This window comes from Lissotriton helveticus, chromosome 11, assembly GCF_964261635.1.
Source record: "Lissotriton helveticus chromosome 11, aLisHel1.1, whole genome shotgun sequence".
Classification (NCBI taxonomy): domain Eukaryota; kingdom Metazoa; phylum Chordata; class Amphibia; order Caudata; family Salamandridae; genus Lissotriton; species Lissotriton helveticus.
In genome coordinates this window covers 551805931-551833911 of record NC_136072.1, presented here as the reverse complement: position 1 = coordinate 551833911, position 27981 = coordinate 551805931, and the positions used below count along the sequence as shown (strand labels likewise).

Here is a 27981-nt window from a genome sequence, read left to right as displayed (position 1 = left end):
GAAGTGAGCTAAAGCTCGGGAGTCAAGGTAGCACTGCAGGCAGTGCTAATTCAGGAACAAGGAAAAAAGCAGCAGTTCAGGAACAAGGAATAAGCTCAGGAAACACTGGAAACAAGGATATCAAAAGGTCAGGAAACACGAAACAAGGATATCAAAAGCTCAGTAACACTGGGAACAAGGGTCGGTCTCACCGGTACACAGCTACAATGACCAACGCTGGACTGTAGGGAGCTGGGGATTCAAAGGGCTCATAGTAATCACATGCATCAGGCGTGAGCAGGCTAGCAGCAGCCAGCCACAGGTGAGCTGAATTCCTCTATCCATCCTTGGCCTGCAGGGGTGGAGACGAAGCATTGAGCAGGAAATTCTAGGTACTGGAGCTTCAGGCATGAGCAGGCTGGCTTCCGCAAAACCCGGCATGAATTGGGAATGGATGGCAATTTCCAAGTAGCGTCCAAATGGCTGAAATCCAGTTTATGCATGGAGGGGAGGGTCCAGAAGAATATTATTACAGTGGGAAGTCCCATAATTTGGCCCGAGAGCACAGGGAGAAAATCGGGACATTGGGTTGCTGACTTGACAATACAGGACCTAGGCCTCATCGATGCCTGGCGAGAGACTCACCTGTCGGACATAGATTACACATTTTTCTCACACATACACCGCACATAGTTGAGGCTAGATTACATATTTACGAGCCGCACCCTGGCGAGCGAACAATGCGCCGCAGACATTCACCGGATATATGTTGATACCACGCATACTTTTAGCACGCAGACCATTACCACGCAATTTTTACAACGCAGGACCCTTTACCACGGATACCTTTACAACGCAATACACTACATCGCAGGTACTATTACAACGCATACCATTACAACGTAAGTATAGGTAAGTATATAATATGTTAAAATAATGTAATTATTATTAATATTTTTTTTAATTAATAAATTATTATTTGTAATATTAAATATTTTAATTAATTATATTAATTTTTATTTATTAATTTGTAAATATATATGTTAAAAATACCCCTGTACCCCAAAACCCAAACCCAACCCTGAAACCTAAAAATACCCCTGTACCCCAAAACTAACCCTGGGCGAAGAACTACGCTCCGCTCGCGGAGCTTGCGGAGTTTCGGCAGCTCCGCGTTCCGCGGAGAACGCGTAGCTGTCGATAACTCCGCGATCCGGTGCGTAGCGTAGTTCTCGCGCGCTGAATAACATTATCGCGTGCGCGGCAATGGCTTACCTTCGTTCTGCGTTCGTTTTTTCCTGGTCGCTTGTGCCACCATGTTTGGAAACACTCTCGCACAGTCCCGTGCGACTGTGCGAACGCGATAACGTCATTTTGATGCGAGATAGCGTCATAAGGACGCGCGAGGATGCTTTTTGGTAAGATCGAGTTGCCGAACACGCAGAAACTGCATTCTTGCACAGAATAACTCGCGAGCATGTTAAAACCATAATAAATTACCATTTTGGTTAGGAAAAAAAAGGCAAAAAACCTTAAAGTTGTACCTTTGGCTTTATTTTTAGGGGGGAAGGACCCCTCTTTTTGTTTCTACTCTTGTTTTGCAGAGTAAGGAGGAAGGGCTCTTGAGTTTACAACTTCCTGTTCCTGTCCACCAGGCTCCTCCCAGTGCTTTGTCCATGTGGTGCTCACTTTCCTTTGGATTTTGAGCTGGAAGGATCACTTTCTGTCTGTGTTGGCTGCATTACTGATTTACCTTGGATTTAATGAGGACTTTTTGAATTGGAATTCTCTTTTTCAAGTAAGTTTGTGTAATGTATGAGTGATGTAGACTTGTGCTTGTTTGATTTGATTTTTTTTTAACAACAGTATTCAATCCTGGAATTAAATTATTGATGGAGGCCTGTACTTTCATGAGGTCCCAAATTGTAAATTTTTTCTAACATTGCATTTTGTGGAATTTAAAATGTTTCTAATTTTTAAGCCAATATGTGACCCTAGTAGCTAGTACCCCATGTAGTTAGTGTGTAGGCATGCATGAGTTCATTTTATTAACTTTCTGTGGTTGGCCTGGCCATGTGTTGGCGGCCATTTAATGTTTCCAGCCACTTTGCTCTTGCCATAGGCCTCCAACCTTGTGGCCTACTCTGCCAGTAGGCCATAGGTACTACTCATAGGGTCATGAAAGTTAATCAACTGTTTTTGTGGTGTACCCTTAATGTGAAAAACATGGATGGCTTGGATTGATATAGAAAATCTTATTTTTATGTGTGGGGTATTTCTGGTTTTGGGTGTGTTTAAACTTTAAATACTCTGTCAATTTCTGCCATTAGGTAACCCTAGGAATACAGCTTGGGTAGTTTTGGTAACTTCGCACCATGTGAGCACGTGAACTTACATTTTTTGTCGTGTTCGCGCACTCAATGTACTTGCTCGGGAACGCGAACACGACTTTTTATTCCGTTCGCGCTGCCGAACATGCCGATTTAGCATTCTCGCGGACAATATGTCCCGAGTTGCATAAAAGTTTCTCAAAAATGTTGCAGGTCTTTCTTGTGCACCTAAAAATTCCTCATTTATGTTATGTTCTCATTTTGTTAGTACTTTTCTCTTTTTGGAGCATGGACCACTTCCATTTTCTCTCCTCTGTTATTTTTTTTTTTTTTTTGGGGTGGGGTGACCAATTTGGGCGGTGGTGTGGTGTGTCCATTTTCTGAAGCAAAGCATTGTCCCTTTGCCATAGGCATTATTGTCTGTCTTCTCTTTCTTGTCATGTTGTTGTTGGTGGCCAGGCCATGTGGTGGCGGCCATTTTGTGTATGCTTCCTTTGTGATTTATTTTGCCATGTTGTTGTTGGTGGCCAGGCCATGTGGTGGAGGCCATTTTGTAAAGTTGTCCATGTTGTTGTTGGTGGCCAGGCCCTATGGTGGTGATCTTTTTGTGTATGCTTCCTTTGTGATTTATTTTGCCATGTTGTTGTTGGTGGCCAGGCAATGTGGTGGAGGCCATTTTGTATATACATCCTTTGTGATTTTGCCATGTTGTTGTTGGTGGCCAGGCCATGTGGTGGCGGCCATTTTGTGTATGCTTCCTTTGTGATATATTTTGCCATGTTGTTGTTGGTGGCCAGGCCATGTGGTGGAGGCCATTTTGTATCTACATCCTTTGTGATTTTGCCATGTTGTTGTTGGTGGCCAGGCCATGTGGTGGCGGCCATTTTGTGTATGCTTCCTTTGTGATATATTTTGCCATGTTGTTGTCGGTGGCCAGGCCCTATGTCGGCGGCCATTTTGTGTGTCCTTCCTTTGTGCTTTTGCCATAGGCATAGGCCTCCAACCTTGTGGCCTACTCTGGCAGTAGGCCATAGGTACTACTCATAGGGTCATGAAAGTTAATCAACTGTTTTTGTGGTGTACCCTTAAATGTGAAAATCATGGATGGCTTGGATTGATATAGAAAATCTTATTTTTATGTGTGGGGTATTTCTGGTTTTGGGTGTGTTTAAACTTTAAATACTCTGTCAATTTCTGCCATTAGGTAACCCTAGGAATACAGCTTGGGTAGTTTTGGTAACTTCGCACCATGTGAGCACGTGAACTTACATTTTTTGTCGTGTTCGCGCACTCAATGTACTTGCTCGGGAACGCGAACACGACTTTTTATTCCGTTCGCGCTGCCGAACATGCCGATTTAGCATTCTCGCGGACAATATGTCCCGAGTTGCAAAAAAGTTTCTCAAAAATGTTGCAGGTCTTTCTTGTGCACCCAAAAAAACAGAATTTGTCATTTGGTTGTTGTTTTGGGAGCCTGGGCAGGGGTTTCTTTGTATGTGTTTTTGCGGTGTTATGTTTACAACCTCTGTCTTAGCCATGGGCTATTTATTCCTTGCACATTAACCTGTCATGTGCAGCAGGCATCCTCGTTTTTCTGTCCATATTGGTATCTATAGGCCTGCTTCACTTTATTGGTTCTTTCTGGACTTCATGTGGCCTTTGAGCTGTGGTGCTGCTGGACTGGTATTATTAGTCTTCTGTTTTGTCTTTTATACATTGACCTGTGTGTCTTTCAATTGTTCACGTTGCCTTACTGCTTGTTTGACTGATGTTGTTCTGCCTTCTTTACTTGTAGGTGCACAAAAAAGACTGAGGAGGTGCTGGTTGTTTTTTCATCCATCGCTCGTTCTACCGCCAGACGGACGTCCTTCAGTTGGACGCCACGTGTGGTGTGTGACTCATCTGACCAGACATCTCTGCAATTTGTGCTGCTGTGAGCTGACTGACATCAGAACAAGATGGGCCCTAAGAAAGCTACCAGGTCCTCCACCACAAAGAAAGTTGCTGCGAAGAAGGAACAGCAGAAGGAAGTGTCACTTAAGTCTGGTATGGACCCCAAAACCTTTTTTGGCACCCCAAAAGGTACGCCTGCAGCAGCGGGGTCTGGGGTGCAAGCTGGGACCAGCACATCTGCATTAGTGGGGGCAAGCCAGCATCCCAGGGCCAAGCACATGATGAGGGTCGAAGAGGTAGCCAGCCTTCTGCTTGCGAGCAGTGATACTGAGCCAGAACTAAACTTATCGCTGTCTCAAAGTAGTACACAATCCACGCAAGATGGAAGTGCTCAACAACCACCGCCAGCAGTAGATGTTCAACAACCACAACCACCGCCCGCAATAGGAGTTGTTCACCCACAACCACAACCACTTCCCGCAACAGTTGTTGAACAACCACAACCACCGCCCGCAACAGTTGTTGTTGAAAAACCCCAGCCCGCAATAGTACTTCCTCAAGAACAACAACCACCATCTCCGCACCAAATAGTAGTAGTTGTTCCTCCCGAAGTCGGGGCAGTTCAGGAAGTAGAGCCTCCTTCCGAGCAAGAAGAAGAGGAAGCCACTTCTGTAGGTGATCTATTTCCTTCGAATTCACCAAGGGAAAGGAGGGTTAGTGCATCGAGTTCTTCGCAAAGCATCGCTTCCGATGACCTTGATACGGATTGGCAGCCACAACTATCTGCGCATTCAAAGGAGAGACATCCCAAGAAGACCATGCTAGGAAAAAGGAAGTTTCCAGGCAGGCTTGAACTTATGGAGGTCGATGTAGGTGAGCAGGATACTGCTGGTGATAAAGACGGGTCTGACACTGTCATCATCACAAGCGTTATTCCTGGTGCAGAGGATGTAGAGACAAACATTTTCACCCTATCCAGAAATGCTGCAATGACTGATGAGCAGGTACCACGCATAACTCCTACACACTCAACACCCACAGTAACACCAGCTCCAATTTTTTCAACAGCGAAGGCCCGGCAGCATCCGACATCCAGCAGAAGCGCCACTTCAACAGAAGGAGGTAGTGGCAGTACTAGGACTGAGCTGTCCCATAGTCAAATTCCACAATCCTCCAGTCCATCCGGCATTGGCAGTGGGTCCTCCTCTTCCTATGGCAGGAGACAAAAGTTTACCTCCCCAGTGTGGGACTTCTTTACGGTTCACCCAGTTCAGGAGAACATTGCTGTATGCACCATTTGTCATGCCAATGTTAGTCGTGGTAAGCTTGGTACAAACTATGGGACTGGAGGCCAAACGACCCATTTGAAAAAAACACACGTGATCAGGTGGGAGAACCACCTTGCAAGCTTAAAAAATGTTAGCACTCGTGTTGGTGGGGATACAGTGGTACAAGGTCCACTCATGGTTGACCAGGAGGTAGAAGAAGAGGGAGACGATGACCTTCTATCTAGGAGTGGTACACAATCGACCCCTGTCGCCAGCACTGGAGTGGTAAAGTCCACATCCTCCGCATCTGCAACTTCTCAGTGGCACCAGAGTCAGCTGGAAACACCAAGGAGTGCAAAGTCTGCGATGCAAGGTGGTCCGTCTAGCACAACTCAAAGACATGCAAAGCAGCTTACCATTCCTAGCATGTTAAGGCAGGAGGGAAAGTACGAGCGGAACCACCCAGTAGCACGTTTATACAATGCCAAACTTGCGAAAATGTTAGCACTGGACCTTCTCCCATTTTCATTTGTTGAGGCTGTTGGATTTCTGGAATTAGTGGCAACCCTCTGCCCAAAATGGAACGTTCCCAGTCGCTACTATTTTGCCCAAGTGGCTGTTCCAGCACTACACCACGATGTGCTGGAATTGATTGGGAAAGCCTTACAACAGAGTGTTGTCCATTGTATCCACCTGACAACAGACATGTGGAGCAGTTGCGATGCTACAGATTTCATGTGCATCACCGCACACTGGATCTCTTTTGCAGGTGTTAAAGACAAGTTAACTTCAGGCCTCCGTGACGTTGCTGGAATTTTTAATGATACGCGCAGACATGCAACTATAGCCATGTTTGGTATGGACAAAAGTCATACTGCTGAAAACATTTTGTCTGACTTTAACGACAAGGTCTTTGAATGGCTGAAACCAAGAGGCCTTAAGATTGGTTTTGTTTCCACCGACAATGGCAGTAATGTAGTGAAGGCAATGAGAGAAGGACATTATTTCAGGGTACCCTGTTTGGCACACTGCATAAACTTAGTCGTGCAAGACTTTCTGAAAAATGAAGCCAAAGTCAGCAACATAATGGCCATCTGCAGAAGAATATGCACGCACTTTAACCATTCTTTCAAAGGACGGAAGCTGCTACGGGTCATTCAGCAAGAGCATAGGTTGCCAGTCAAAGCACTGATCCAGGAGGTCCCAACACGTTGGAACTCAACTTATTTCATGCTTGAGCGTCTCTTTGAGCAGTACATCCCACTGAATGCTTATGTCATGTCAAGAAGATTAGGGGATCCTACTGTTAATCTTAAAGCCCTGACCATTGAGATGTGGCAGTGGGACCTCATTAAATGCATCACAGAGATGCTACAACCCTTTGAGGTCTTCACACGTGCAGTTAGCAGGGAGGACTGTACTATGGGCCAAGCCATCCCATTGTTGTACATGCTTGAGCAACAGGTGAAGGAGGTCTGTGAAACATACGAAGGTGACGAACAAAAAGTTGATGCATATACCTTAGCCAAGGGCTTAGTCAACCGCTTGTGTGAAAATGTAAGGCTCAACAATATTGTGTCAGGTGAACATTACATAACTGCAACAATCTTGGATCCACGGTACAAATTATTTGTCAGCAGTAACGAAGTAATTCCATTTTCAGATGAGGATGTTGACAAGTACAAAACTTCCATAGCTGCGGAAGCTAATGAGTTAGAAACTGAACGGCTGTTACTTAAAGGCCTGCCACTGCCAGCCCAGGCCAGTCCAAGTACTCCTGACGCAAGTTCTTCACAGCGTGAGAGCAGTGCGTCTGCTTTCCAGCAGGCACCAACAGTACCAAAAGCAGCACCTACACGATCTGATTCAGCAGACCCAACCAAAAGCATAACTGATTTTTTTATACAGAAAGGGATGGGTAAGTCCGTTGCTGTTGCAAAGGGAAAAGAGGACCAGCAAAGCCGAGCACCAATGAACATTGAGCGGATGGTTCAGGCCTATCTGGATGACACAACAGAGGTGTTCATGGAGCAAAGCCCATTGGTCTATTGGTATGAAAGAAGGAGACAGTGGCCAGTGCTGAGCAGGCTGGCGATAAAGTATCTGGCTTGTCCTGTAGCCAGTGTCTCCTCTGAGCGGGTTTTCAGTGCTGCTGGTGCCATTGTCACATCGAAAAGGACTAGTCTCTCCCCCAAAAGCGTGGAGCGGCTGACAATGATAAAAATGAATCAACGCTTCATACCACCAGACTATCAAGTACGTGAATCACCGCCGGATGAAGAAAGCGAGTGTGAAGAAGACGTCCTCACTACTGGGTTACATGACCTACTTCTGTCTGAACGCACAGAGTTTGAGGACGAGCTCCTCTTCCCTGACAACTAGGACAGGTATGTTAAAGGAATGATGCAATGCATTGCATAGGATTGTTTAGCCGACTCTGAGCAAATGTGCATGGAATTAAAGTATGCTAGTAGTAACTTCAGACTCACGTGATGGGCAATTTTCCCATGTTATTTAATAATATAAATTATTTATGCACTTGTGACCCTACTACTACAGGTGCAGTCAGTACTTAATTTATCGTTCGTAGTGCATGTTCATGTTGCACAACGTACATTATTTGGTGAAACAGTCCCCCCCCCACCCCCCCAACAAACACAAATGAACTTCAAATGTTTTCTTGTGAAAATAATATCTTTGTTTTATTTTTATATTTTAATAATGATAATAGAAAAATAAAATATATAACAAATGTAACCCCCTGACCCAGAGCTGTCCCTCCCTACCCTCCCCTAACCCCAACCAAATTTCAACCCAAATGTACACCCCAACTCCCACATCCCACCCACCAACAAAAGGATTAAAAAAGGGGCAAAAAACAGGGTCCATTTCAAAGCCGGCGGGCTTTCAGGTGTTTGTCCACCAGTATTTTGACACGCTCCTCTAGACCGTCCTCCTGCTTCTTCCGCTCCTCCTCCAACTTCGCTACCCGGCGGAGAATCTTTGCTTTGAAAGCACGGCACCTACACTTGCATGCATGTGGTTGTTGTTGTTGTTGTGGGGGGGCCGCCGAAGATGTAACAATGCGGCGGCGGGCGGCTGCCTGACCACGGCGACGTAGTCCTGCAGGCTTGGGGCCCGGGGCATTGGAAGAGGCAGCAGCTGCTGCCGCCGCCTCCTCCTCCTCCTCCTCGGCCTGATCCACCAGCCGGCGGTAGGCCTCTACAATTGCCTGCAGTTTCCGCTGCCGGGCCCGGACTGCCAACTCCTTCCTGGTTGGTTTTTGGGAAGGAGTAACTATAAAGAAAGAAACAGAATTGTTAATCCAAACTCCCCGCAAATCAAGAACACAACATTGATTCAACACATAGTGGGCGGCACAGTAGCACTAGCAAGCAAGCTGAGTACCAGAAATAGTGTTGCGTCTATCTTGAACATTCTACAGCCTCTATTCATTTTTCGGACTTTTTGTCACGGCTTTATGTCTGCCCTATTAGCATGGGTGTACTTCAACGGTCACACACATTAGAACGAACACCTGTCTTTTACATATCTCCTTTTGTTCCGGGAAGGCGGGAACACTCTCAAAGTAACATTAATTAACAGGGGGCAGCTAGTAGCACATGTCTAGTAAAGACTATAATACTTTATACCGCGCAACAAACCTTATTTGGTTTGTGTTTCACCAGCAACGACCCATGCACCCAGTCGTCCCCTCCTTCCCTTGCCTTTGGGTTTGCCCAAAACACCGCAGCTGCTGAGACTATCCACTAACCACCGGTATTGGGTGTGTCTCCCAACCACGCTGGCAGCTGTGTTTTCCCCTTTACATGCTTTAACAACAACCCATGCATCCGACTGCTATCAGGCACTTGCATTACTGTAGTGGTAATGCTTAGCATGCTAATGACAAGTAAAGGTAACATATATTTTCCAGTAGAGTACAGTGAGAAAGTTTTCCCCTCCCACCAAGTAATGCAGATCACTATTGAATCTAACTTACCATCGCCCGCCGCTGTTGGCTCCCCCCCCACTGCTGCTGGTGTAGGTGCCTCTGTTCCTCCTGTCCCCGCCGGGAGCGCTGAAGCAGCGCCGCTGTCCCCGTCGGCACTGGTCGATGGTAAGGGTTCTGCACCTATAAAAATAAGTACGCCTTTTTAGATGGATGCACAGCCCACTTTGTACTTGTTCACCAAGAATGGAGTTCTTCAAAACAGTTAAGTCCAACGTACGTAATCAGTATGAGTCCACATTGCATAGTACAGCAGAGTCACTAGACATATTATTAGCATTCATTGTTATCGTATGGTACCCAAGCTCATCTCATCTGTCCTGCTACTCTAGTCCTTGGAAATTGGAAGTGAACTATGTAACCTTTGTACATCAATGTATCCAGTTTTGCGCATGTGTTAACTCGCAGCTTGTTGCGCAGTACGAGAAGACGCTCTGGGGCAACACATCATTGTTCAATGCATACACCTGAAGAGGTGGGAAAGTAAAAGGGCCCGTATTTAAGTTTTCTATGTGGATTGTGGGATACAGTTTGCTTACAGGTTACACAACTTCTTTTTAGCATGGCTGCATAAAACTGGCATAAATGTATTTAATACTGTCTAACGTGCACCACTTTTGTCATTATTTTTCGGCAGGTGAGAAGATTGCCTTCTACGAAGCGGACATTTCCAGAGCTTACAAAAAAAGAGGAATATCTGACCAGTATACGTTGGTGAGAGGTCTCCGATAGTTGCCACATTTCCCTATTGTGCACTAGTAGCTGTACAAATGTTGATTACTTTATTATGCCTGTTTTAACTCTGGATTTTTTCTGGTGGGCCCTTCAACGTATTGGACGGAAGCACTTAAAAACATTGATGTTACTTACTTACTTCTAACAAAATAAAGCTTTGGAATGACCACTTTGACTCTGAAGTTTATTTTCACTGTCTGTTGTCTTAGAGACTCACACGAGTGAGTGAGCAAAAGGGGGTTTCTTAGCTAACGGTTTGTGTCCTAAAAGCATTCGGCATCTTGGTATTGGGGTTCAGGAGTGTGATTTGAACAATAGACCAATGACTCAGGCCATATAGGCTGACGTTCAGTGAATTGTGCGTTCCTCAGAGTTCTGTGACTGAGGTGTAAGTAAGGTCCAACCTGCCTATCAGTACCAACAACATCCAATTTTCGTGTGCATAGTTACATAGTTGTGCAATATGTATATAACTCCGTAGGAGATAGAAGAATACCCACAAGACTAGTAGTGGTATACTAACGTTTACAAAAATACTAGACAAACATCATTCTGGATGCCTACTTGGTTGCTGTCAATTGACAAAGCACTGCAGACACATTACAGAGGAAAAAACAAGCACTGTTGGACTTACTGGGGACAGCAGCAGGATCCGCAGTAGAGGAGCTCTGTGTAACTGGTGGTTCACCCGCCGACTCGGTCCCTGTATTCTGCTTGCCCCTGGATTCTGTGGTTCATGTAAAAATTAAAATAATAAACATAGATAAATACATTGAGTGATGTGAAACATAGACATAATTGCAAATCACACTGCTACAGTGGAACAGAGCCGGAGGCAACAAATCCATGCCAGGGGCCGCAACGCAAATATGTATCCATCCTTAGAGTATTATTACATTAAGGATATCTATTGGTGCGGTGGCCCCTGAAGTTTGGTGCCCCTGTGCAGTTGCACAGCTTGCACATGCCCCCTAGAGCCGGCCCTGGCTGAGGTAAGAAGAACAAAGTAACGTTAGCATTCTTTGCAAGAAAAGGATTCCATTCATGCAGAAGAGAAGGCCGTGAAAAAAATGCTACAATATGCAAACAACGTACAATTAATAATTATCCATCCACCGCTATTTCACTGACGGACAAAGGAAGGACAAGACTCTATTAATAGCATTAACTAACTCCAGTTCTCAGCAATAAAGAAAATCTCACATCAATAAACAGCAACAGCTAGCGCCAAGTTGAAACAACACGCAAGAGCCAGTGAAGAAGAAGAACACTGTCATACAATGACAGTAGATATACCGGAATACATCGCAAATGTAACTAGGGGCAACAGTCATCGCGTTACTTATTCAGCCAATATTTACAAAGATACAATAACAATATTTAGACAACTATATATCTATATATGTATATATATATATATATATATATAATCTATATGTATATAAATATATATATATATATATATATATATACACACTTTATTTTTGGGGTAGCCACTCACCAAGACCCACAACCTCCACACCAAGCAGGTCCAACAGGTCCTGCTCACGATCCAAAATGTCGGCCCAGCGGTGGGACAGCTGATGGTGGGTACGCCGGATACCGGAGCAGCGGAAGACTGCACGGCGCACCTTCCCCCACCGCCGGAGACGCTCTTCAATGTGCTGGTATCCGGAGCCGGGCCTGCCGCCTGCTGCCAAAGTCAAGGGGAGGTGACGTTGGATAAAAAAGACCAGGGCGGCCAACTCCTCCTCCCCAAAAAGTTGGCGGGGCGTCACTCCTGCCGGGCGCATTCTGCCGCAAGGCAGCCTGGTTTTTTTAGGCACAGCCGCCTTGCCCTTTGAGCCGCCGATTCTGCTGGCACCCTTCACCATGGTTCTGGGTGGAGGGGAGAAGGAAAGTTGAAGACAAAAAGGTTAGGGGAAGAAAGAAGAAAGATAAAAGAAGGAAGTAATATAAAACAAGAGAAAAGTTGCAAAAAAAGTGGTAAAAGTAACAATAAAATGAGAAATATAAACCTAGGCACAGACAGAAATAGGTACGAAGTAAAGAAAGTTAGAAAAACTGAGGGAAAAGACCAGGATGGAAGAGATAGGAGTGAGATGCTGAAGTAGGCCCAAAACCATAGCCAGAGTGTGAAATCGAAGATGGCTCTGCCCGTCGCGACCGCCGCGGTAAGTTCGCGCGATATTTGACGCGATCACGCACTTTGGCAGTGCGAACGAGAAGATGAGTTCCCGAACATGTCTAACACAACGCGAACACGTTACTTGTGACCCGGAACCGGAAATAAGGGAACGCAAGCGGGCGGGACAAGCCTCATTGAGTAACTTAGCGCGCTAGCTATCGCGAGCATGCAGGCAGCGCCCCGAACACGCGCACCGCGCTCCCGAAGACGAAAAACGGCGCGCGAACGGGTCTAGCAACCTACTACGCATGTCCGCGGAGCTACGCGTAGCTCGCGGAGTGCAAGTGCGTCTTCGCGTAGCTTCGCGGAGTGCGGCTACGCGAACTACGCCCAGGGTTACCCAAAACCCAAACCCAGCCCTGAAACCTAAAAATACCCCTGTACCCCAAAACCCAAACCCAACCCTGAAACCTAAATATACCCCTGTATCCCAAAACCAAAACCCATCCCTGAAACCTAAAAATACCCCTGTACCCCAAAACCCAAACCCAACCCTGAAACCTAAAAATACCCCTGTACCCCAAAACCCAAACCCATCCCTGAAACCTAAAAATACCCCTGTACCCCAAAACCCAAACCCAACCCTGAAACCTAAAAAATACCCCTGTACCCCAAAACCCAAACCCATCCCTGAAACCTAAAAATACCCCTGTACCCCAAAACCCAAACCCAACTCTGAAACCTAAAAATACCCCTGTACCCCAAAACCCAAACCCAACCCTGAAACCTAAAAATACCCCTGTACCCCAAAACCCAAACCCATCCCTGAAACCTAAAAATACCCCTGTACCCCAAAACCCAAACCCAACCCTGAAACCTAAAAATACCCCTGTACCCCAAAACCCAAACCCAGCCCTGAAACCTAAAAATACCCCTGTACCCCAAAACCCAAACCCAGCCCTGAAACCTAAAAATATCCCTGTACCCCAAAACCCAAACCCAACCCTGAAACCTAAAAAGTCCCCTGTACCCCAAAACACAAACCCATCCCTGAAACCTAAAAATACCCCTGTACCCCAAAACACAAACCCAACCCTGAAACCTAAAAATACCCCTGTACCCAAAAACCCAAACCCAACCCTGAAACCTAAAAATACCCCTGTACCCCAAAACCCAAACTCAACCCTGAAACCTAAAAATACCCCTGTACCCCAAAACCCAAACCCAACCCTGAAACCTAAAAATACCCCTGTACCCCAAAACCCAAACCTGAAACCTAAAAATACCCCTGTACCCCAAAACCCAAACCCATCCCTGAAACCTAAAAATACCCCTGTACCCCAAAACCCAAACCCAATACCCCTAATAAATGTTTTTAAAAAAAGATAAACTTACCTATACTTACGTTGTAACGGTATGCGTTGTAATAGTATCTGCGTTGTAGTGTAATGCGTTGTAAAGGTATTCGTGGTAAAGGGTCCTGCGTGGTAATAGTTTTGTTGTAAAAGTATTTCGTGCTAAAAGTTGCGTGGTAACAGTTACATACCACATTCACCCCATTATCATCTTCGACCACGCCCCAGTGGTTATTTCTCTAACATGAAGGGACCCCACCCCAAAATAAACACGCTGGTTTTCCCCCAGGCATTGCTGCGAGATAGACTGGCAAGGGATGACCTTCGTAGAAATATAAAAGAATATTTTCAATTGAACGACCCTCATGATGCGTCTCCTTTTAACAACTGGGATGCATTTACGGTGGTCTTGCTTGGCTGCAAAGGTGGCGCTAAATAAATAGCGGACTACTGAGCACCTAGCACTGGAGAAAGAACTCCAGACCCTTGAACAACCCCACAAGACATCCCCGACTCCAGCGTAAAGTTACAGCAGTTAAAGGGAACTTAAACGCAATATATGCAAATGGAGCCTAACTGATGCTCTTACGATTAAAACAAATTTCATACACACTAGGCAATAAGGTGGGAACACATTTGGCACACCAACTCAGAGTGAAAATGGAAAAAGAGTACATCAGTAATATATACAACTCCACAGGGGATGTAGATAAGGCAGATCACCGAACGGCGGACATTTTTGGAAATTTTACAAGTCACTATATACAGCTGAACCCACAAACCTCCAATCTCAATCAGAATACCTGGACAAAACAGACCTTCTGCAAATCACACCGGAATCGGAATGAGAGGCTAAGAGAACCCATAAGAGAGGACGAGGTTAGGCAAGCTATTAATTCCCCAAAACTCTTTAAATCCCCAAGGCTGGACGGGTTGATGGTCCAAAATCTTAGCTCAAATTAAAGAAATCCTGGGGTATCCGGTACCGGACACACCAGACTTTGCACCGTTGAGGCTTTGATCTGGCTCCCTGAAATACCAAACAAGTGCGGATAAGGGTGGGTTGTGTTTATGCCTAGGTGCAGCAAAGATGGCAGTGGCGGCCGCCTGGAAAAAACCCAACGCTACAACTTTAACACAATGGCATACCCACATGTGGCAAGCTATTACTATGGAACAGATGAGCGATATATTCAGGGACGATTTTAAGAATTCTGAGTACATATGGGGATCTCTAACTAGCTATCTCTCGACAGGCCTACCCTCAATAGCTTGCCCATCATAGACGTGCGCTCTGCACCTCTTTCAATTCTGATCAACCCCACATGAGGCGTCTGAAACACACCAGGACTCCTTCAGCCCTAGCGCACACACTAATATCCGGACAATTATTGGTGACATTGCTACACTCCCGGAGCCCCGACTAAGTAACCTGTTTTCTTTCTGTTCACTTATTGATCTATTTTCTGTTGTATAAGGGGGAGGTTTAAGGTACAATATGAGGGATGACAGGCAAAAGGGATCATCAACACTTTGATTGAAACTGTCTCTGGAAATAGCATAGTAGAATGACATGATGGTCCACAGGTTTTGGATGCACCTCACACCTTACTGAAGAAACACAATAAAAAGAAGTTTGACTAAAAAAACCTAAAGGTGTTCTTAAAGGTAAGTTTAACAAATGCATGATCTTTGACAAAGGTAAAAATGTAGTAAAGGCCAGTCCAATGTGGGCGGGTAGCACTAAATTGGAGAAGGTTGAAGCTTTTGACTACTTGGGGATACGACTAACCCCTTCAATTAGCTGGACACCACAGGTAGAAAAAGCAGAACTCCAACTAATTCAACAATGTGTCCACATAAGTAAGATACACAGGAGGACGGTATCCAGGCAAATAGCCCCTGCTCTTCACATTTACAATACTATGGTTTTGGACGGGGTACTTTATGGGGCGGAACTCTAGGGTGTTAGTTCTCTGACCTCTTTGTCCACAGCTGAAAATCGATTCTTAAGATCGCTTGTAGATCTCCCTGCCAGTTCCCCTTTCATTCCTTTTTACTTTGATATTGCTCTTAAACAACTAAAGCATAAAGTAAACTACAAAATAATATCATTCTGGTTTAGATTATGGACAACAGATGAGCTGGATCCTTATCGGGATGCCCTCAGGGATCTCTTAAGATTTCTTCAGGCTGCATATATAAGGTGGTTTTCCCACTTGCGTGATCTACTAGGGAAACTGGGGATGGACAGCTTTTGGTCTAGCCCAGGAACCATGAGCAGTATCTCGATAGACAAGCTGAAAAAGGTGTACTGGGAAAATATAGTACAATTGGAACTAATAGAACATGCCTCAGGCCTAACTAAAGCTTTTTTAACTTATAAACATGTACCATGTGTTGAAAAGGCAATAGATGAAATTACTACTCCATTGTCCCGCAAGCTCTTTTTGCAGTTTAGATACAAGACCCTACCAACTAACTCTTTCTGTTCGAGACGGTGTGATGGAGCAAGGTGGAGAAACAAAATTTTGTGTACCCCTTGTGAAGTCACACTTCCATAACAATAATCTAAATGTGGAAGGGGGATACCACCTACCTCAACCGGGCGACGCCCGTGTGGGGGTACCACGACCTCTAACCCTCCCGCGTCTCTGACGACCGGGAGTCCTTCTTCTTTGTGTCCTGTGCAGGTACGAGACCAGAGGAACAGACACCGGCCCGTCCCAGAAACGGAGAACCCCGAACACCCGGAACCCGGAAAACCCGAACCGGAAACAGCCTACAGGGGAACCGTAAGTCCTGAACCGGAAGCAGTCCACCGGGAAACCGGAAGTCCCTCCCCCTGCCCAGGACCTGGACGTACAAGAGCCGACGACGAAGAGAGGAGAACGTTCCAGATAGCCGACTCGTGGCAGGAGACAGCGCGCAGCGAACCCTTGGCGGAGAGTGGAAGGAGTGAGAGGATAGAAGACGGAGAGTTGGAGGACGTCTGGACCGAGGAGTGGTGGAGTCCTCTGGAGGTGGCTGGAGAGCGGCCGTAACTCTCGGGAGAGTTACGGCGGGGCACGTGAGTACCTTGTTACCGTCTCCGTGTCCCCTTTGTATATAGCTGTATCTACTTGTAAATTGTATAGATATTGCATGCACTGATAGAGCACCCTTACGCACTGTATATATTAGAACTTAGAGACACTGCACTTAGACCTTGTATCATAGTCCCTACACCCCGACCCATCACCGGAGCACCTCGTCTATACCCTTTCCCCTCCTACTTTGATCCCTTCCCGTCTACCCCCTTCCCGTTCCCATCCTCACGGTCCTCTTTAGTCCCGCACGACCCTGGTGTTGGTAACGGTACATGTATAGTCCATACTGAAAGGACTAACCCCTGCTTCTCTATCTCCCTCCGAGGTTATCCCAACGCCCGGAAGACGTGAAGACCTCCGGACGATCCATCAGCCGGTGTATACCAGAAAGGCGACTACAGCTTCACCCCAACCCTCTGTACTGACTCCGGTTTTCCTTGTTCCACCGAATAATAAAAACATCTACCATAGCCCAATACATACGGCCTCCACGCCTGTTATTCCGGTCCGCCGCAACCCCCAGTCCACACTAAACTAATGGATTGGTGTGTAAAACTAATCAATTTAGAATAAAAATTGCACATACACAGATAAACGTGGGAATTAACTTTGCTTATGTGTTGCAATCATAATTAACTAATCGTGTGATTCTGTCATGTTGTAAACTAATAAGCAGCTTTTTGAAATAACGGAATGCAGCATAAATGTGCCTTTGTTTATGTATTTTGTGGCAAAACGTGGGAATAGGTAAGTATATTACTGTTAAATAATCCACAGGAACTGGTTGAGATATTAGCTGATTTAATGAGCAGCACAGCAACATGAACAGCAGTCTCTTGGTCCACAGGAATAGTGCAACTGACCTGAAGCCAAGAACACAGTGGTGTTCTAAGAACACTTAAAGAATAACATGTAGGATTTAAAGGTACAGGAAAATGCAATAAGGTGAAATGTAACACATCTCCTTTCAATAAAAAAAAAAGGAGTTTAAGAAACATAATCATCAAATTTCACAGGAAGCAATCTAGAACGATCAGAAAACTTAACTCTTGAGGCAATGGAACTACTAGTAGCCTTTGGAGGACAGGGCATGGAAGTTTGCTGCACAATGGGACATTTTGCAACACGCTTAACGTTCCATAATCTGCCATCCTGGGTAATGACACTATTACTAAAAACTTTTACTAGTTTAATTGGCTTACTAAACTTATTGGAACATTTTGAAACAAGACCAGGTCTTTTAATCCTCACAACATCTCCCACAGAAAAATCAGGAGATTTAAAATTCCACTTTTTGTCATACCACAATTTGCTTTTAGCTTGTTTATCCACAACTTTCTGAGAGGCTTGTTCAACCAACTCTTTTGAGAAAGATTTGTTGAGACATTTATCTCTGAACCACCAAGGACAAATGGTAGAAGCAGGATCACGTCCCTTGAGCAAACGGAAAGGACTAACTTCAGTGGTTGAATGAGGAGTAATTCTGTAAAACCAAAGTTTTTCTCTCAAGAGAGTTTTCCAATCTGACCCACACTTAAGAACATCAGAAATAAAGCCCTTCAAAACTCTATTAAAACGCTCTACCAAGCCATTTTCATGTGGTTCATAAAAAGAAACAGTGTTGTGCTTGATAGAATGTAATTTAAGAAAATTCTCCATTTCTAATGAGGTAAGTTGCACCCCATTGTCCGTGACCAAGATGGACGGACAGCCTTCTCTTGAAAATACTTCCTTAAAAAATTCTACCACAACATTGGTGGAGGCAGAAGAAACAAACTTAACTTCTGGCCATTTTGAGTGGTAATCCATAAGAACAAGGGCATAACGAGAATCAGAGGGAAGGCACATAAAGGGACCAGAAATATCAAAGGCAATTTTTTTCCAAGGCAAAGTGGGCCAAGGGGTTGTCTTCAATGGAGGAACATTGACTTTCAACATTTTGTCGTTTCCTACAGAAACAGCACACTCTCTAACCTTGTGTTCAACCAAACGATCCAAAGATGGCCACCAGAAAGTATTCCTAATCAATCTTTTCATGGCCGACATACCTGGATGAGATTTATGTGCAACATCTAAAATTAAATTTTGTATAGTAAAAGGTGGGACACACTTACCAGACTTGAAGACTAAATCATTCTCCAATTCTAGTTCAGTTGAAACATTGAAAAATGGCATAAAATTTTCTTTTAACAACTTTTTATCGGGCCAACCTTCAAGAATAAATTTCTTAATATTCTGTAAAGTAAGATCTTGTTTGTCAGAAGTTTCCCACAACTCTTCAGAAATCTCAGCAAAAGAGGTAGAAAGAACATCCTGCAAACAAGTAACTACATCAGAGTCATTCAACTTCTTGCACTCAGCAACTGGAGATGGATGGCGAGACATAAAGTCTGCAACCACATTTTTTTTCCAGGGACATACTCCGGAGTAAAAGAATATTCTTGGAGTCGTGAAGTTAACCTGGAAATACGAGCCGTGGCATTCCAACCTCCACCAGGGGAAAGGATGTTAACTAATGGCTTGTGATCAGTTCTCAGAATAAATTTATTTCCCCAAATAAAATTTCTGAAGTGCTCAATTGCCCATACGCAAGCTAAAAGTTCCTTCTCAATGACGGCATATCTGCGCTCCGTTTCATTGAGAGTACGGGACGCAAAACACACATTCCATTCATCTTTGCCCGACCTTTGAGACAACACCGATCCAACCCCATACATACTGGCATCCACCATGATGACACACAACTTATTCAAACAGAACGGTCTAAGTGTAGGGGCATGCAAAATATCAGACTTGATGAGTTCAAATGCCACCTGTTGTTCCCCTTCCCAAACAAAAGAATTACCATGTCTCAACAGCTTCCTTAGAGGCTCCATTTTGGTGGCAAAGTTATTTACAAATTTGCTATAATATTCGCACATGCCTGCAAAGGATAATAACTGGTCTCTATTGGTTGGTGGAGGAGCATTACTGATACCATCCACATTCGATCTTTTTGGCACTACACCATCACCCGATAATGTGTGACCCAAATATTCAACAGAAGATTGAAATAACTTACACTTGCTGGCTTTCAAAGTTAAACCGCTCTTCCTCAACTTTTCACACACGCAGCGTAAATGACCAAGATGGTTCTCATCTGTACTAGAAAAAATTAAAATATCATCTTGGAAACACTTCACAAAATGATCTACATCCCTAAAAATATTGTACATGACCCTTTGAAATACCGAGGCAGCTGAAGCCAACCCAAATGGCATTCTGTTATACTGAAAGAGACCGTGAGGAGTAATAAATGCTGTTAGATACTTGGAATCATCTGTAAGTGTAATTTGGTGATAAGCCGATCTTAAATCGAGAGTGGAAAACACCTTAGCACCTTCTAACATAGAAACAACCTCATTTATATTGGGAAGGGGATGACAGTCCACAATAATAGCCAAATTAAGTGCCCTGAGGTCCACACACATTCTCAAAGATTTGTCCGGTTTCCTGACCAAAACAATCGGAGAAACCCATTCCGCAGAATCAATGGGTTCTATGATTTTCTCTGAAGCTAAATCATCTAACATTTTCCTTAGATCCTCCCTCACATTAATAGGCACCCCTCTCAGCTTTTGCCTAACAGGAACAACTCCAGATTTAAGTTTAATTTTGTGAGAAAAATTCTGAAGCATACCTAACTTGTCAGAAAAAAACATCTTGAAATTCACACTTAATTTTGTCAGTTCCTTCTTCATTTGAAATAGAGGAAATGCTATTACTTTCAAAAATGTCACCTAACATAACTGGATCCTTGGCACGAGGATTTAAAATTATGCCAAAATTCCACTGATCCTTCCAACCAATAACATTCACGCCTTTAATTGCAATATACAATTTAACCTCAACACACCTGAATTTGAAAGTAATCTTGACTAGAAAATGGCCTAGCATCTCTACATTAGTACCATTGAAAATAACTGCGCTAATCTCAGAAGGAAGAATGTCCTTAAAATTCAGGACATGTTTTAAACGTTCTTCAAAGTAATCTTTGGTAATAACGGTCCAAGGTGAACCCGAATCAGCCATTAAGTTAAGGCTGACTCCCAAAACAAACATTTCACAAATGGGTTTTTTAATGAGCTGACAATTGTCATCAATCAAAGAAATCTCTTCAGCCAGATAAACTACGAAACCTTTATTGGATGCAGCACCATTCTCAGTACTTACGCAAACACAACTGCAAGTTTTTGATGGACCTTCTGTAACGACTGCTACTTTATCTTTAGGATTTTGAAGAGACACCCTCGAATCCCTACAAACAGTGGAAAAAAGTCCTAACCTTCCACACTTCCTACATTCTTTGTTGATGGCAGGGCATCCAGCGTATGAAGCAACATGCATCCTACTACCACATTTATAACAAATAACAGATTTTCCAAATCTCTTAAAATTTCCCGTGTTATTGAATCTGTTGGTATTGGAATATGCATGTTGACTTTCATTCATTTGCCCTTCTTTATGTTTGATCAAACAAACTTCATCATGGGAATAAGACTTATTAACCAAATGTTTTTGAACAGTAAGCATCCATTTCTCAGACTGTTCTAGAGACTTTGCAATGGCAATAGCTTCTGATAATTTAGGATCACCTATTTCCCATAAGCGTTCTTGCGTTTTCTTATTTTTTACATGAACTATAATTTGATCTCTCAACATCTCATCACAAATGGTACCAAAATTACAATGAATAGATAAAGATCTCAATGCAGTCATAAATTCATCAAATGATTCTGAATCTTGTTGCGCACGAGTGTAGAATTTGTACCTATTCAGAGCTATATTAGAAACTGGTTTAAAACGTTTCTCAATTCTAAGAAGAGCCTCTTTATATACATTAGTACCTTCTCCTTCACCCAACTCAGGTGGAACAGGAGGTAAAGCTCTAAAAACCATTTGTCCCTCAGAACCCAGACAGTGTAATAGAATACTTTTCTTCCTTTCAGCACCCATGCGTTCACCATCTATTGCTTTCATGTAGTTAAAAAACTCTTCTTTCCAACGAGTCCACGGAATTGGTGGATCACCCTTATTCTGTAAGAATTTTTCAGGTGGGTCAAACTGCATGTTTTCTATTTTAGCGCTTTAAAAAAAACACCGCAAATTACAAAGTAAGTCAAAAATAAAAAAAAATTCTTGTAAATATCTTTTAAATGACTTCTAAAAGTTTAACCTTGTATCAAATGACTGTTAATTTCAGTTTTGAAACTTCTTCCAATGTAAAATAATAATAAAAAAAATAAGCTAAACGATTCAAAAACGTTTACTTGAGTATTTCCTTATTTCATTGTTAAATTCTTCAAATAATTCCACACAGCAAGCTTTTCAGTCACACGGCAAGCTTTCTACTGTAAGTAATCCTTCGGAAAAAGTCAGAGTAAAGAAAACGGCGAATTGCGGTGATCCGTTACTATGGTAACCAAAAATAAGCAATTCCCAATCTAAAATGGCCGCCACGCTTGAGGACGTTGCGTGATTACGTCACCACGTGCCAATCCGTCCTTACGCTGCAATTCTCCTCGGAGGTCTTGCACGACGATCATGCGCTGGTGTAGTCTTCGCAAATTGGAATGAAGGGGAAGAAGCGTTCGCGTTCCTCAGGATGTTGTTCCTATTGAGATGGAACTCTCCCTTCAGTGGCGAGCCTCGTTGGTCTTGCGCAATAAACAGCTGCTGCAGTCTCGTGTCAGTCACACGCACAGCTCACGATCCACCAGCCAGAGTCAATTAATTCAAAGGTAAACAATTGTAAATACCTTTAAAAGTGTTGCAAAATCGATAACTTTAAGTTGGTAGGAGTCTTAAAAGGCAGATTTTCTTCTTTCTTAGTAGGATGTTCTGTAAAGTCTTGTAAGGGGGTTTTTAAAAGAAGAAGTTCTTGATTACAGGTTTTCCAAATTTCATAAAAATATGAAAAAAAACTCCACCTCTGTGCTGCAGTCCTCAATCAGTCTAAGATCACCCTCGTCGCCAAATTTGTTAAATAATCCACAGGAACTGGTTGAGATATTAGCTGATTTAATGAGCAGCACAGCAACATGAACAGCAGTCTCTTGGTCCACAGGAACAGTGCAACTGACCTGAAGCCAAGAACACAGTGGTGTTCTAAGAACACTTAAAGAATAACATGTAGGATTTAAAGGTACAGGAAAATGCAATAAGGTGAAATGTAACAATTACTCTTAAATGTTGCTTATTCGCTAGGTAACTACTATAAGAGAAAACCTTAGTAAGGGGGAGTGTAGCGTGGGTGTGGGGTCAGGAACAGACCGGAGACTTTTCTTGGGTAAACTGGGTTTTATTTTTAACAAGGCTCTTCTGCTGCGTGAGGTCAGTCTTTCCCTGGCGAATCCGGATTGGTCCGTGGCTGCGGTGGGTTTAGCCTGTTCTGGTGCGGGGAACCCTTGCTGGCCGTAGGCATGTCTTCGGGAGTCTTCTCCTCACCTCCTGTCGTCGTCGAGCCAAAATAGAACCAACAAGAGGGACCGCCGTTAGTTCAATGTTTTAACACTGATTGCCCTTTAGGGGAAGACAGGAGTGCCGGGGACACCGCTGAGAAGTGCTCTACAGGCTATCTACAGTGATGGGGCAGCGTGAGGGAAGGTTGAAGGGTAAGGCAAGGGAAGGGAAGGCCGGTAAGGGAGGGTAGGAACGTAGGGAGGAAGGGATACAGGAATGGAATGCGGGTACGGGGAAGAATATATACAGATATCTACACAATCTACACAAGAGGACCACCTCTCCTCCCCACCCAGGCCGACAAACGCCGCCGTACCTGCTGAAGCCACACTCCTCCCTCGGGAGTGTGGCACGGCGCTTCGCGGGGACGTTGGCCTCCTGGCTGTATCTCGCCGTCTTCTCCTTCACTCCTCCGCTCACGGGACTCCTCACCTCCTCTCACGCTTTCCGAACTCCGTACTCCACTCTCCCCACTCCGACCGCCTTCTTCCTCCGGGGTGATGTTGCACAACGAGTAGAGGATTTCCTGGCTCTTGACCATTCCGGACTCAGGGTCGTCATCAGGGGGCGTGGTCTCGTCTTCGTCGGAGAACGCCCAATTAAAGGCACCTAACTCCTTTTCCGCAGTGTCGACGTCACTCTGCCAGGGCTCCCAGTCTCTCTGGAGGGAAGGAGCGGATTCAGCGTCAGCGACCCACCAGTCATCAGGGGTCGGCTCCCTCCCCACCTCGCTACAGGGAGGTAAACAGAAAGGCTATTTTTCTCAAATTAACGTCTATTTTGTGTTTGTTTCTATGATAGTTCCCATAGTGGCCCGTGAGGCCTACTAGAAAATGGCTGCCTTAGTAAACTGTGAAAGAAAGATGAACTGAGCATGTGCAGCCCACGCCCGAGTCTGAATGCGAGCTGCCTGTGCCGGAATGAAGTTAGTTCAAGGACAGGCTGCCCTGGAAGTCCAGAGGACTGCCAAGTATGATGAATGCTTAAGCTACTGAACGTGGGAAAAGACTCTGAAGTTGCGAACTGAGAACAAGACTAGGCCGGACATTTCCGTAAAACAATAAGTCCCTTGGATTTTAGCTGACTGAACAGGAACTAAATTTTGTAATGATGAGGTGATGCTCATCCACCCCAAAATTGTCCAATCAGAACTCATTTATGTTGAAAGTTACACTTTTAGATAGATAGAGCTAGTGAAAAAGGTATAAAAAAGTGCTGATTTTAGTGAGGAAAAAACTCCTTTTCGATTTTCTCCAGAGATGCTGTCCGTATGCTGATTTTTCCTGAGATGTAAGACTTTGAATAATTTTCTATTTTTCTGAATGAGATTTGAACTTTAGGTGAGGTTATTAGTTAGGGAAATAGGGAGAAATAATGGATTTTGGGAACTATCTGTCTTTTGCTAATACTTGCATTTCTGAAATCTAAATAAAATGTCTATTTCTGAATTTTCCTAAATAAATGGAATTAACAGTTTGAGATAAAATCTTTATTTTCCTTTTAATGTCGTTTTGAATAAAGAAATAAAAAAAGGGAATCAAATTTAGACATGTCAAATTTGCTTTTAATAAAAATTAGATAAATGGAGAATTTAGCTGGACTTGAGTTTTCCTACGCCAAATTTTTTACTAGCAGATCCGTCAACCTTAAAGGTGGCGTGTCTAAATAAATGTTTTGCTAATGAAAACCATGGGAAACTCGTTTAAACTGCAGGTGTAAATAGTATAAATATCTGATTTAATTTTAAACACTCCACTATGATACAGCAGCTCTCTTTTGAATTTCACCGATCCATGGAGTAAGGTGTAAGTGTTTGTGAGTAACTCGCAGTGTTATGGGCCCCACTGTTGAGTATACGTATGAATTTGTACTTCAGGGAAAGGTGGCAGGGTTTTAGAAATACATTTTGGAGAACCGCTGCATCAGGTGCATGTATCCTACTGTAGTTGATTTATGTCCTGCAAGTAAATCCTCGACAGAATCTATTGTTCATTTACTTTTTTTCTGTCCCCATTATGTATTACTGAGAAAAAAATGGATAATACCACTATGTAGAGCTGTTGGTCCGGGCCACTATCTTGAAATCCTGAGGCTGCTGTCTACAGAAACCCGTAGATTGACAGTCTTTGGTATCTCTCGTTTTCTGTATGCTATGTGGGTCAGGCGGAGGAAGTTATTACTCTGAGTCTTGTCTTTTTATACATGAATTTATACTTATTGTATAATGATTTGCTGCAATGTCTACTGATAACCCTTTCTTAATTATTTTATTATATGGTCTTATTGTTTTTTAAATGGAACCTGTGCTGTGATGTACTTTTTTGAATCTCTGAGAATGTAATAAAGTTTATATGATATGATTTGTAAGTTTTCCAGGACACCTTCTTTTCTTCTTTTCCATTACTTTAGTTAACTGTAAACAAAGGAAACCCATTTCTTTCACAGTTATTTGAATGTTGCTGCATTGTCAAGTGAACAGCAGCCCAGTGCTGCTGTTCACCAGAGGGCTGCAATTAAAGGTCAGGAGGGCCGCATGCGGCCCCTGGGCCGTATGTTTAGTATCCCTGGCCAAGAGGAATGCTCCAGGCTAGGAGCAGAAATCATGGCTGACCTCCTATAGCAGCTACAAGCAGACTCCAGGACTGGCGAAAAAAGAGCTGCTGATGCTTGCACCCAAGGTAAGTGGGCGAGACAGTCCTGTGACCAGAGAACACGACTGAACTCATCTGAAGAACTGCAAAGGCTCAGTTATTACAAGTAGTGTCCTAGGGAGACTCTGCAGGAGGACAACAAGCATCATCAAGGAGATTATTTCTCACTCATTGAGTTCGGGTTTACTAATGCATAAAAAAGTCAGATGTTTCCTAGTTTGAATTGGGTTCTTTAACTATGCAGCTGTGACATTACTATTAAAATACTAAACCTAATTATAAACAAAAGTCAATCTCTTTTATAAAAGACATAATGCTGAATGGACAACCCACAATTCAATAAGTGTCTATAACATGGCTAGAAATATAATTTTGCCCGAGAATAAGCAACATATCAGTGAGGGTCAGAAAACTAGTCCCAATGACTCATGGGATTCCAGATAACTACAACTTGACAGTGACCACAAATCCCCTGAAACACAAAAAGATCTCATTCAATTTAGCAAATAACGTTCAGCTCATCACCTCCAGTTAAACCTAGCAACTTATTATGTTGGCCACAAATACATAAAAACCCTAATAACATGATCAGCTTTGGAGCCACAGGCAATTCTTCAAATTAAGTATGCTTAATTTTGCGCTTTCAACCATGGACAGGGCACAACACTGAACATACCTGGTTACAATGGGCCGGTCTGGATTAACCATCAAGAGAAATAATCCCCTCCTTAGTGCATCAAGGGAATGGGGGCACCACAGAAATGTCAGTTGCCGGATTTACCATGGACCATATGGTGCAAAATTGCAAATGGTGCAGCTGAACCTATACAAAAAAGTGGAAGTATACAAAAATAAAAAAAGTTTTATTTATTTATTTTAACATAACTTTTAACATATTTTATATAACATGATATATTTTATATAACATATTTATACACCATTATTTCCCATCTTACTGTAAATTTTGTTTCATTTCGAAAAATCACATTTTATTTTACGGTTTATTATTGTTTATATTTTGAATTAGATATATATGGGGGCGGGTCAAAATATTTTACATACTTAGGGCCTGTAAAGGTCTTTATCGGCCCTGCAATGGGCACACAAAGAAGCCAGTGTTTGATGCCTCTCAACTTAAAGCCACTCCATCTTAAAATAGATTGAATTAGGCATCCTCCAGTACATTTCCAGAAGTGAGTCGGACGAGGTACTCTCCGTGAAATGAAGCAAACACAAGGAGATGATAGACGGAGCTCTGAAACTTTTCAGACACTCATCTCCAGTCACAGATCTAGGTTGAAATCATCAATCCTTAGCTCACTTCGTCACCTCAGTTCAAACCCAGCTATATGCAAATCAGTCTGGACCCTGTGCCTCCTGGGAACAGTCCAGCCCGAACTGCCAAGCTAGGTTTTCCCTGAACCGGAAACAAGCATCCTGGGACCGGTTTCTGGGACACACCCTTCATCAGCCAGGCTAGCTTGAATCCAGTGGCAAAGTGAGCAAGGCACCCACGCCTGGGCATACCCTGCCAACTTAGTGTGAACAAAGCAAACACATGGAGATGATGAATGGAACGCTGAAACTTATCAGACACACCCCCAGTCACAGATCTGGGTTGAATCCATCATCATTCTTTAGCTCACTTCACCACCTCAGTTCAGACACAGCTTTATGCAAATCAGTCTTGACCCTGTGCCTCATGGGATCAGTCCAGCCCGAACTGCCAAGTCAGGTCTTCACTGGACCGGAAACAAGCATCCTGGGACAGGTTTTCTGTGATAGCCCTCATCAGCCAGGCTAGCTTGAATCCAATCGGAAACGGAGCAATGGACCCACGTCTGGGCATACCCTGCCAACTTAGGGCAAACAAAGCAAACACAAGAGATGATGGATGGAGCGCTGAAACTTTTCAGACACTCACCCCCAGTCACAGATCTGAGTTGAATCCATCATCATTCAAGACATGGCTTGGCAGTTCGGGCTGGACTGTTCCCATGAGGCACAGGGTCAAAACTGATTTGCATATAGCTGTGTCTG

General features: G+C 43.7%; 1 protein-coding gene and 1 long non-coding RNA gene across 2 annotated transcripts in view; one reads left to right on the top strand and one right to left on the bottom strand.

The window, feature by feature from the left end:
* The window catches only part of LOC144790672 (uncharacterized), a 183562-nt gene that overhangs the window by 125107 nt on the left and 30474 nt on the right, over nucleotides 1-27981 (bottom strand). The window contains exon 2 of the long non-coding RNA XR_013602248.1: nucleotides 26618-26764. This is a non-coding gene — a long non-coding RNA (uncharacterized LOC144790672). The remainder of the gene's footprint in view (nucleotides 1-26617; nucleotides 26765-27981) is intronic.
* On the top strand, nucleotides 1312-15713 carry LOC144792017 (uncharacterized). The gene is made up of 3 exons (XM_078666876.1): nucleotides 1312-1777; nucleotides 4105-6109; nucleotides 15696-15713. The coding sequence occupies exons 2-3, from the start codon at nucleotides 4268-4270 to the stop codon at nucleotides 15711-15713; spliced, it is 1860 nt and encodes a 619-aa protein (XP_078523002.1). The 5' UTR covers nucleotides 1312-1777; nucleotides 4105-4267.